At 36.4% G+C, this 12,743-nt stretch overlaps 1 protein-coding gene across 5 annotated transcripts in view; it reads right to left on the bottom strand.

The window, feature by feature from the left end:
* Nbea (neurobeachin) overlaps positions 1–12,743 on the bottom strand; it is a 563,720-nt gene that overhangs the window by 452,660 nt on the left and 98,317 nt on the right. For all 5 annotated transcript variants that reach the window (XM_004659998.2, XM_045154369.1, XM_045154370.1 and 2 more), the window contains exons 11-12: positions 11,522–11,630; positions 740–892 (exon numbers count right to left, since the gene is read on the bottom strand). In XM_004659998.2, coding sequence (XP_004660055.2) covers positions 740–892; positions 11,522–11,630 — 262 coding nt within the window. The remainder of the gene's footprint in view (positions 1–739; positions 893–11,521; positions 11,631–12,743) is intronic.

Genomic DNA, 12,743 nt, shown 5'->3' with positions numbered 1-12,743 from the left:
AATCTACTGGGGAAAATGAAATGATTCTCACAGTCAGGGGATGAATGTCCTTAGGGAAAATACAAACCAGCACCTCTCGGTGCAAACACTTCATTATGGAAAGAAAACTAACATCAGATGTAGCCAATCAGAAAAATACATCTCTTGCTGTCACACATAATGAAAGGTCATGTAACTTCAAATTTTCTTCACCTGTTACCAATGTATGTAGCTGACATTTGGAATCTCACCATGTAAGCATGAAGATGGCAATTCAAACACATTGGTTAAAAGAATGAACAAATGTCAGGTTGGATTTAGTCCAACAAATAAGAAAGTGAACCATAATAAAAATTAGAATTTAAATATTATACAATCCCCTATTGCTAAAATAGCCTCCATTGCTCATCTTGATGAATACACAACAGGCATAAATTCAGTTACGTGAGGTAATTTTTATGTTAATTACTATAAATATATAAGGTTTATGTACATTCTTATTTAAAAATATTATTTTCATGTAATGATAAAAATTTTGTGTTCAAAATGAGTAATTTTTCAGTCCAGGTGATTATATTGATCATGGTGAATTTATGGGTTTGCATTTTCCTTGCATGCCAATAATCCCCTTTGTTTACAATGCATGAATCCCACTTCATAACATTAGAAACCAGTACTACCCCAAGTTTAACTCTGAAGTCCGATGACACTTACTACAATATCTACATCTCACAACATTATACTGCAAAGAAATGCAGACCTTAGCAGGTGTGTGTATCCAGATGGCTGGGTTGAATAAGACATGGTCGCAAAGCTGCTTCAGTAGCGGAGCTCCGTGAGACAAACCGTCGAGGTATTTTGCAAAAGACAGAAACTGCTCCAAGACAGCTCGAGTTATATGAACTCTAGATGACTGAAGAGAGAAAAATAGAGAATCTAATTAAAAATTTCTCTGGTATCAAACTGCCAAACTATTTACTTAGCAGTCTGTATCACTTATCATGTTATTCCTAATAGTTTAAATTCAAAACACAAATTTTACATTGTCTTTGTTAGTCAAATGTAATTATATAAAGAAGTCTACTGTCTTAGGATTTTTGAGTGGTAGCTTAATATCCAAAGCCTTTCTAGGACAATTACAGATAAATAACTCAAGTTAAATAAAACTACCTGTGGTGGTTTGATTCAGGTGTCCCCATAAACTTAGGTGTTCTGAATGCTGGGTTCCCCAGCTGATGGAGACTTGGGAATTAACTCCTCCTGGAGGGAGTGTATTGTTGGGGGCGAGCTTATGGGTGTTACAGCCAGTGTTCCCTTGCCAATTTTGACACACTCCCCTGGTGCTATTGTCCACCTTAAGTGGACCAGGGGATGATGTCCACCCTCTGCTCATGCCATTGTTTTCCCTGCCATCATGGAACTTCTTGAGTCTGTAAGCCAAGGTAAGTCTTTTTGTCTCCACAAGCTGCTCTTGGTAAGGTGATTTCTGCCGGCAACGCGAACCTGACTGCATCACCAAATTTAGCTCAAGCTAAAGAAGTTATGAGTGACAATGTAGGCTGGCATGGTAATTCATACTTTAAAACCCAGAAATCAGGTGACGGAGATAGAAGGCTCTCCTGTGAGGCCAGACTGGGGCTCTAGAGTGAGTTTTAGGTCACCCTCACTCCACTAAGCCACAAAGAAAAATGAATCTCAAAAGTGGCAGAAGATTTACACATAGAAATTAGGTTAGACTATAATAATCCAAAAAAAAAAGTGTTTTCACTAGAAGTCACTCCAAACCAACGACAATGAAAAGAAACGGACCAGCGTTCGCGGATCTTCCCTTCCAGAGTCAGAACTGAGTCCTACATGGCAAATGCAATATACCATGCTTTGGCATCAGGCTGCCTGACTGGCCTGCGGAAAGAAGAAATCTGATCCTCCCAGATACTCCTTCCTCATCTGGTTTCTGTGAGCCTCAGTCTTTGGCCTAAATTAGAATTTCTTTGCTCTGTTTTCCCTACAATCTGTCCCTGGATGACACCTTATGCTTCAGCACCTACATGTGACATGGCTTTCCATTAAAAAATGTTCAACTAGTGTGGGCGAACACCTTTAATCCCAGCACTCAGGAGCCAAAGGTAGGATCTCTGTGAGGTCCAGGCCATGCTGAGATTACATAGGGAATTCCAGGTCAGTCTGAACTGTAGCAAGAACCAACCATGGAAAAAAAACAATTCAACTATCCATAACAAAATCTACTCTATCACTAACAAAAGACCTGCCAAAAAACGGACTTTGAAGACTTAAGTAGCCAATACAAAAACCACTAGCCCTCTGTGGGAAAGGAACTTAAAAAGCAGCCAGAGCAATATGAGAAGTTTTATAGCAATGCACACATATTCACCAACTGTATAAAATCAACGCAAAAAAAATGTTCTTTAGCATTGAACATTAAAAAATGATAATGTTTTTGGAAATACCAAATTAAATAAAATGCAACATTAACATGAATTTCCTCTGTACTTTCACTCACCCTCAAAGCTGCAGGTGAGCTCTGCGCTGATGTCACCAGCATTTCCCTGTAACCTGTCACTCACCCTCAAAGCTGCAGGTGAGCTCTGCGCTGATGTCACCAGCATTTCCCTGTAACCTGTCACTCATCCTCAAAGCTGCAGGTGAGCTCTGCGCTGATGTCACCTGTATTTCCCTGTACCTGTCACTCACCCTCAAAGCTGCAGGTGAGCTCTGCACTGATGTCACCTGTATTTCCCTGTACCTGTCACTCACCCTCAAAGCTGCAGGTGAGCTCTGCACTGATGTCACCTGTATTTCCCTGTACCTGTCACTCACCCTCAAAGCTGCAGGTGAGCTCTGCACTGATGTCACCTGTATTTCCCTGTACCTGTCACTCACCCTCAAAGCTGCAGGTGAGCTCTGCGCTGATGTCACCTGTATTTCCCTGTACCTGTCACTCACCCTCAAAGCTGCAGGTGAGCTCTGCACTGATGTCACCTGTATTTCCCTGTACCTGTCACTCACCCTCAAAGCTGCAGGTGAGCTCTGCGCTGATGTCACCTGTATTTCCCTGTACCTGTCACTCACCCTCAAAGCTGCAGGTGAGCTCTGCACTGATGTCACCTGTATTTCCCTGTACCTGTCACTCACCCTCAAAGCTGCAGGTGAGCTTTGCACTGATGTCACATGGACAGTTCTGTTTTAAAATAATTTCAGATGAAAATATATTCAAACATAAATGCTCCTGAGGAAAACTCACTACCTACACTCAAATGTCAAAAAACATATCTCCCCATACAAAGCTTTTCTATTTTTCCAGTAATTCTGTTGCCCCTCCATACTCAGCACAATAAAGAGAGAAAAGTCATCTAGAACTGAAGCCCGAAGTACAAGTCCCACTGCACTTCTCTCTCCATTCTCCATTGACTGAAGTCTAAAGGTCAGTAAGTAACGGTCTACAAAGTACTAAAACTTACCCAGTTTTACCTCCTATGAGTTTTCTTCTTTATTAGTCATGCTCAAAATCAGGGCAATTCTATCAATGTGACATATTCATGCCACTAATTTTCATTTCTGCAAAATGGGTAAAAAAACTCCAAAGGTGCAAACAGTTCACAGTACCATGTCAGTAGAAGGGATGATCCTAAAAGTGCTCCTCCACAACAAAACTGAAAACTATACTTCTTTATGTCCAACGATATATATTATCTATGGGCCAATGTCATCCACAAGTGTGCTTCCCTCTCCAGTTTTTTTTTTTGGGGGGGGAGGGGGTTGAGATAAGGTTTTGGGTATCCTAGGTGGCTTTTTCACTTGTCTTTTTGTTTTGTTTTTGTTTTTGTGATACTACCTCAAGGTGACAACAGCCTTGTATACCATTTTCTTTATCTTGAAGGTACAGTTAAAGATGTGTCAGTTGTGAAAACATACATAATGAGTACTTACTGTCTGCCAGGCATTCACCTTGGAACTACAGAAAGAGCAGGAACAAATGTGGGGAAAACTAAGGGAGGATTTCCTAACAGCATTTCAACTCTGATGGAGAAAACAGGGATGTCCGGTAGGTAAGATGAAAAGATAAAAGTGTGAATTATGATATATTAATAAATGAAAAAAGCCCTGGGGTATATGGAAAATTTCACCAGACATACAAGGTTTCACTGGAAGGTGACATTTAATTATTTCAAATTAACAACAAGGGTGAAAATAGTCTTCAATCAATAGGACCACGTACTAACAGGACTATGTAATGAACAAAAACAACAAAGTCACTACTAAAAGACTAGGCAGAGCAAAACAAACGTCGGACAAAGGGACCTGGATTTGGTCAGTATAAATTGCACTCATGTTCAAACACAACACAGTCCCTCAATATGTACAACTAATGCATACTAATCAAGAATGAAATATTAAAAGATATGTTATATACCATAAAGATTTATTGTTGGGCTTGTATCTTAAATAAATTATTTCAAATAAGGTTTTAGAAAAAAATTCTTTCAAAAAGGAGAAAGAAAATTTTCTAAACTTAAAACAAAAACCCAGATATTTAAAGTATATGTATAGTATGTATGTTATGTATATGTATGTCCAAGAAAACAAGATAGGTGTGGTGGCAAATGCCTGTAATTCCAGCACCTGACAAATGAAGGCAGGAAGATCAGGAGTTGTAGGCCATCCTTAGCTACATAGCAAGTTCTATGTCAGCCTGGGCTACATACACCATCTGAAAACAAAACAAAAATAACAGGACTGGGGAAGTGGCTCAGTGGATAATGTACTTGCTAATAAAGCCTGTGGTCATAGGTAAAATTCCAAGTACCCACATAAAGACAGATGCACAAAGTGGCGTATGTGTCTGGAGTTTGTACACAATGACAAGAGGTCTTGACGTGCTTATCACACACACTCTCACTCTCTCTCACTCACACACTCTCTTTCTCTCTGCCTTCCTCCCTCCATCCCTCCCAAATAAATAAATAAAAATATTAAAATTGAAACGTGGCACACATGTCTAGAGTTTACATACAGGGACAAAAATGGTATCTGTCATGTGCTTATAATGACCACCAAGCTGCAATACAAAAGCAGGCTGGACAACATGAAGAAATTCATAATTTAGAAACAAGTTTTGAACTTGCTCAGTGCTATAGAAGATATTCTAAAAGTTCCATGTGACCTTCCACATTACTAAAAACAAAGTATTTGTCAGCTGTTTTGGTAACTAAGTCTGCTATTGGAAATGGAGTATGAGAAGTTAGAAAAAAAAATTACAGCATCCAATCCAGAAGTAACTAAGCAACAAATTGGAACACTGGATGTTACAAAGAGAAAGTTGTTTTCAATAAAAGGAGATTCCCCGAACTTTACAATAGATGTGCTACATACCTTAGAATGTAGAATACATTGTGATGGGTTGGCAGGAATGTTGATTTTAATGCAAAAACTATTCTACTAATATAAAACATGTATAATTATATATTATATAAATTGTAAAATTGTTTTAATTGGTATAGGTATATCAAGAAATAAATTTTTTAAGTAAACCACCATCAACTGCCTACTCAGGTTAATTATGATCATATATTATTGTTGGGGAGGCAATAATTATATCAGAAGTGCAGCATTAAAAGTTATCATTAATTAAACAGATATTGATGCAAAGGCAGGGAAGACCTAAGCTGATCAATCAAATAGAGGGAAGAATCGTGTTAAGCTGGGAGAAAGGAAATCTCTATATGGGTGTGAGGGTCCATGGCATCAAAACAACCAGACAACTGGCCTACTCTTACAAAAGAAAGTAGCTATCGTATAAAACTGATAAATACCAGGCGTGGTGGTGCACACCTTTAATACCAGCACTCTGGAGGCAGAGGTAGGAGGATTGCCATGAGTTTGAGGCCTCCCTGAGACTCCATAGTGAATTCCAGATCAGCCTGGGCAGGGTTTCTAATTTCAAGTGATCAAAGACATGTTCTTCAGTGAAGTGTCATATAATCAGACTCCTAAATGAACCACAGAATAAAACTGCTTGGATGCATGCAAAAAAGAATGATGCAGCCGGGCATGATGGCACACGCCTTTAATCCCAGCACTTGGGAGGTAGAGGTAGGAAGATCACTGTGAGTTTGAGGCTACCTAGAGACTACATAGTGAATTTCAGGTCAGCCTGGGCTAGAGTGAGACCCTACCTCAAAAAACCAAAAAGCTACTAATAATGACAAAAATAATGGGAATAATGCAGAAGTACAGAAGTAAGTGTATACATGACATTTTACCTTTAGAGTAAGGCAAAGAGGTTCTTTGAACAGACAATCGGAATGAAACAGCACAAACAGGGAGGTGATAGTAAAAGAAGTCAGGCTGGGAGGAGGCCTCCGTTCCTGAGATGCTGAACCTAGGTGCGGAGCCCCAGACCCACGCCAATGTCCAGCAGGAGCAGCAGCACTCCTGTGATCTCAGTGCTCAGGAAGCAGATATGGGGTTTCCCAGGGAATCTGACTAGCCGGCCTAACTGAATCAATGAGTTCTGGGTTCAGTGAGAGACTGTGTTAACGAGGTTAGTGGAGAGGGATCAATGAAAACATCTGACATTGGCTTCTGGTTTTGAAACACACATAACCACATACACACAAAAAGAAAAAATACAGGATGTCAGATATATGAGACTTATCATTTAGTCAAAGAAGGATGGAGTATAATAAGACCTGGTACTTTTAAAGTAACAGTCAGCAGACATAAAAACTGAAGTGTTATAACCAAGGGTGAAAGAGGATGATGGTCTGGACAAACATGGCATCAACGGATGTAGTAAGAAGCAGTGCATTCTGATAATAAGGCAACATAATTTTTGAGTGTGTGAATCTAATGTGAGAACAAGTACAATTAAAAAATTAAGGCAGGGCTGGAGAGATGACTCAGCACTTAAGGCACTTGTTTGCAAAGCCCAAGGACCTATGTTTGATTCCCCTGTACCCACAAAAGCTAGATGCACAGGGTGGTGCATATGCATCTGGAGTTCATTTGCAGTGTCTAGAGGATCTAGCATGTCCATTCTCCCCTCCCTCCTTCTCCCTTTCCCTCCCCGCCCCCATTCTCTCTGCCTCCCTCACACATAAATAAGTAAAATTAATGTGTTTCATTTAAACACACTATTGACTGGTAATGTTATTGACAAAGATAAATAAGATTTAAAAGGAAAAACAAAAGTGATAATGTCATTCATATCTGTGTACCTTATTAGACATCCTTGTGGAAATGAAAATTGCACAGATATTTGAAAGTAATTAGTATCAGTATGATAATGAAAATCAAGTAAATGGATAAGGTCAATTAAAGTACAGACAGAAGAGTAGAACACTTTCAGGACTGAGTACCAGGACAAGACGGTCTCTAGAACTTTAGAATGTAGGAAGAGCTAGTAAGAGATAATGAAATATAGGCAGGGAAATAGAAATAGAAAGAGAAAATAGAAAAATAGAAATAGAAAAGAAAGCTAACACAAAACACAATGAAGAAAGTACTTCAAAACCAAGAGGATGTTTACATTAAATACTTCTGTTAGGGTCAGACATAAAGAAGACCAAATAATCAAAGATAAAACCAAAATCCCACTATGGGCAATGACATAAGACACACTAAGTGGAGTCTAATGATGAAAACTCTAAGGAAACTCAAAACAGTTGCCTATTTTGTTACAAGACCTATAAAATAATTTGCAGCAAATATCCCTCAGTGGCTACTTGTTTAATGTATGTGATATCACAGATCCCCAATGAAGAGGTAACAGTCACTTAAATGCTATTCAAATTCTACTGGGATCTTCAGATGTCACAATAACATAACAGAAAATTTTTTTAAAAAAAGATACTTAAAAGAAATAAATTAAACCGTTGAGTCTCACATGACATCACTTATAAAAGAATGATGAGGAAAACAAAATCCATCCAAAGCCAGTTAAATTTCTATACATAAAAATGAGACATTGTCTGTTGCCATTACCTTCTCATTGCATGGACAAACATCCAACTATACTTTCACACTCCAAACACCATAAAAGCAGAGGAAGCTGACTCACTTCAGCATCCACAGGATAGAGAAAGCCCAACACTAGCAATCACCAACAGCCAGACTGGCTCTCTACACCTAGTAGAGGTGAGTTCAAGATCCACTCCCAGCCACACACCTCTTTCCCCCAGCAGCGCTCACCTGCTGGAGACTCAATTGAAAGCTCAAACTTAACTAAAAAAAATCAGGCTATGAGGGATACATATTTATATTCAAACCACCACAAATTTCTAAATAAATAAGGATACAACATGTATATGAACTGATTTAAGAACAGTATTAGTCTGACTGATAAGCCACTGTATATGGAAATGCAAACACCAAATAGAGGTAATGTTGAAGAGTAATAACAAAGCTAGATGAATGACTACATTACTCAATATCAGCATACACCACAGGGCTGCACAAAACATTCTAATAACTCAAAGAAAATCCCACCTGTAAAAAGGCATTTGATTTACAGCAAAGATCAGACTCCAACAGACAGAAAAATTATCTTCACAATACATGGTACTGGGCCACCTAGATGCCTACTGCTGTTCTTCCACCTGCAGTGGGTTGGTTACATCCCAGTACACCCTCTGTAGGTACAGAGTACTATAAATCACAATTGCAGGTACTACACCTGATCTACTGAGTATCACGGATCAGCAATGAAGTCCACTACAGAGCGTGGTTTGTTCCGCCCTGTGTTTGCTGAGAGGTGCACCTTATGGGGACTGCCCGGCATCTGAAGAACGCACACTTGCTATCACTAGTATGTGAAAATATTTTTAAAAACTAAGCATTTCTGACATGGTCTCACAATGTAGTCCAGCCTGGTTCAAACTTACACTCCTTCTGCCTCAGCATCCCTATGCTAGTTACAGATATAAACCAACAAACCTCATTGCCAATATTCAAAATTTGCAGTAAGGATTCTACTAAAAGTTACAGCAGTACTACTAAGATTTTAGGCAATAATCATAACCAGGGAACCATTTGTCTATGGGGAAAAAAAGAACTGTGACTGTATCTCATGCAATACACAAGTAAATTCCAGGTAGAATATAGGTCTAAATGTAAAAAATAAAATAAAACTTCACTAATAAGTCAGAAGAGTTTCAGGAATCTGGGATATATAAGAATCCAAAATGGGTGAATAGTACAAGAAATAAAATTGACCTATATATATTAAAGTGAGAGACTTTTATAGATCAAGCAATACCATTAAGAGTGAAAAAGATAAGCCAACTAACAAAGATTTATAGTACAGATCCAACATTGTATGCAAAACCATTCTCACATATTAAAAAAATGGCACAAAACTCAAAGAAAGCAGCTAAAAGTATTATACAAATATTTAACAAAAAATGATATCCAAGACTATTTTAAAAATATAGTATTCCTATGTGAAAGAATCTTTAAAAATCATACATTTAGTTTCCAGAGTAGATAAAGAAACTCCTACAATTCAATAAGAAAGACAAATATACTAAGATTTTTCTGTGGGTAAAACACAAAGATTTTTCTTAAGAAGTTATAGCAAGAAATAAAAAACAAGCATAGAAAAACAGCCTGTAAACACTCAAAAAACTCATTATTGGTGGTACCAGAATGCAAATTTAAAATTACAGGTAATTTTACAATCACCAGGAAGGTTAGAATCAAGAGACAGAAAAAAATAGTCTCACATGACATCACTTATACAAAGAATGATGAGGAAAACAAAATCCATCCAAAGCCAGTGAAAATCTTGAAACTCTGGTTTTGCTGGTTAGAATGTGAAATGACAGAGGCACTTTAGAGAATAATCACAGTTCTGTTTTCAAATGGCTACAAGGACCCAGCAAAACACCTCTTAAATATCATCTACTGCTCAGGAGAAATGGAAATAGGCCCACAAAATACTCTGTGAACTTTCACTGAAGGATTATGTATCATTCCCAAGAGGTAGACCACATACGTGTCTATCAACTGTTAAATGGATAAACACAAGATGGCAGAGATATGAGATGGAATATGATTATATGCAGTACAGATGAACCTTAAATGCAGTATGCCAAGCAAAATAAACCATAAGCAAAAAGACAAAAGTTGATACTCCACTTTAATGTGTACTATGTACAATAGATAAAATTGTACCTATACTGTGGGAGGCCTTAGAAGGACACAGGAATAATGGCTAAAGGATACCAAAAACCACTTTATAGGGATAACATGAATATCTAATAAATATATAGATAGATAAATAAATAGATATAGATATAGATATTACTCTTAATGCGTCAAACTAAAAACTGTGGGGGTACAAATGAAAATTCAAAGATATTCTATACCCATTAGAAGTGACAGCATAATTATCAATACAGATATTAATATTTAAAAATACTTAATTTTTATTAGCTTTGATAGTTTTTTAAATAAAATCTGATGAAGGAATTTATCAATCTCTACTTCCTATGAGAGTCAATTATCATATATCTTATAAGTAATTCTTGATACTCTAGGTACACAAAAACAGTGTTCCAGCATTTAAAAAGTAAAATAAAGAGCCTTCATGGAGATGTGAACCATATTCCTGGAGGAAAGGCCACAATCAAGCAATGTTGCCAGTAATCAATGCATGTAATCAGCAGTTACTGCACCATCATCTGCCCTGCACAAAGAGCAGAACTGGCTCAGAGAGACAGGTTATAATGACTTCAAGTGGAAGTAAAACAAAAACTGCTCCCATAGTCGTTTTCTTCTCAAAGTAAAAGCAGTTCATTCCCCTGTCCTCTTGGTGGCACAATCTTCTACTGTTTCTCAAAGAGCTTCACTTTCAGGGCAGCGAGTTGGAGCTAACTGAGGCAGTAATTGCCCTAGTAGAGCAATTAGTATTTCTTTTTAAAAGATAATCGCTTTATTCACAAAATATCAATTTCATCATTAAAGCAAATACAATTATAGAAAGTCTTGTAAGACTATACTCAGAAATTCACTCTTCACTATCTTAATAGTAAACAAAATGGAAATAACCATACTCACTTAATGTACACTGCTTATATTACTACATATTGATAAGAAATAGTCATACATAATAAATACAAGGCAAAAAAACAGAAAAAAAATTATCAAAAATGAATAGCTTGACCTGATAATTGAATAAAAACTAAAAAACAAATCCATTTAAGCCAAACAAAATGATACGATTTTTAGGAACTTAAACAGACTATAAAGATGGGAAAGAAAAAAAAAACTAGAAAAATAATAAAAGAGAAATGATGCTTCTAATTGCAATAAGAATTTTTCTCCAGTTTCTACTTTCACACAAACCTTAATAACTCCACATTGACAGTTATGCTTAAGTAACAGTATAAAATTTTTTTGAATTAGCCAATAATTGTGAACACTGAACAATCAAAAGAAAAACTACAGAAAACATGATGAATAATTGTCAGTTTCCTACTACAAAAGCTACATAAGAAAACCATCAGTTTATATCACTTACCTTTTCAAGTAAGTAGCCAATGACTAAAAAGCCTTTTCCACCCAGCATCTGTTCTTGCATGGCTACTGAACTTTTAAGTAGTTCAACCAGGAATGCCAAAAGAGTAGCACTGCATGTAAAGTACAGACAATTTCATTGTGCAATCATTAAGTGTTTATCAGAAACTTGGTACTCCGTTTGCTATGCAAACCATTAACAAACACATTCAACTCTAACATCCATTTTGTTAAAAAAATTCTCTTTGACTTTTATTATTAAAAAAAGTATGTCCTAACAAAAAAGAATTAGTTTTAACTATTTTCAAATTAAATATAATAAACTGAAATGAAGTTTTTCATAATCCATAGGTAGCCATCAAAATTACCTATACATACATAAATACTTCCTACTTCAAGTAAACCAAGAATAAGAAACAGCAGCATTATGAAATAGATTATATCATAATCATGTCTGTAAAAAGCTACCAAGAAATTTTAATATATATGTAATATTGTTTGTGAAGAACATCTATTTTTGAATTTACTTATTCGACCTATTTTTCTTAAGACTTTGTTTAACAAAATATCCACAAAAATATGTCACACACTATTTATGTTCACTTATGCCCTCAAAAAAGTCCTTGAGAGCAAAGACATGACTCATGTAAATTTGAAATGAAAAGTTGCAAGTAATTTCACAGTGTATACACAAACATATAAGACACACAGATATGTAAAAGGCATGTTAGGCACTTGGTATGTTTACTGAATGATTCAATGAAGAAACAAAAGGAAAATAAATGATTGCACCAAATTATGCTTTAATAATGTATTTCTTCACAAGTTACATATATAATTTTAGCCAGCAACAATGACACATGAATAAAGTATTTCTAAAAATTAAAATATATTTTCTTATATGTGCTTAATATGGTTTATAAATTGCTATAAACCAGACCTTATCAGGAATTACAATATCTATCTGAAATGGTTTATAATGTAAATTACCTATTTATAGTCAAAAGAAAGTGTAAAGCCAAAAATCTCTACATGTATTTTAAACACAGTATACTCATTCTTACTAGTATTTTAGAACATTTTGTAATGAAGAAAGCTCAACAATTAGTAAAGAAATACAGAGATTTCTAGTCTTAAGTATTCTAACTCTTCTTGTCTTAACACATTTCTCTAATAGTGTGGCTATTGTTATTCAAGTAAGAAATGTTCTCATACCAAGAACCAAT

This window comes from Jaculus jaculus, chromosome 7 (assembly GCF_020740685.1).
Source record: "Jaculus jaculus isolate mJacJac1 chromosome 7, mJacJac1.mat.Y.cur, whole genome shotgun sequence".
In the NCBI taxonomy this organism is placed as follows: domain Eukaryota; kingdom Metazoa; phylum Chordata; class Mammalia; order Rodentia; family Dipodidae; genus Jaculus; species Jaculus jaculus.
The sequence above is the reverse complement of the archived record's forward strand: the minus strand, read 5'-3'. Positions and strand labels throughout refer to the sequence as shown.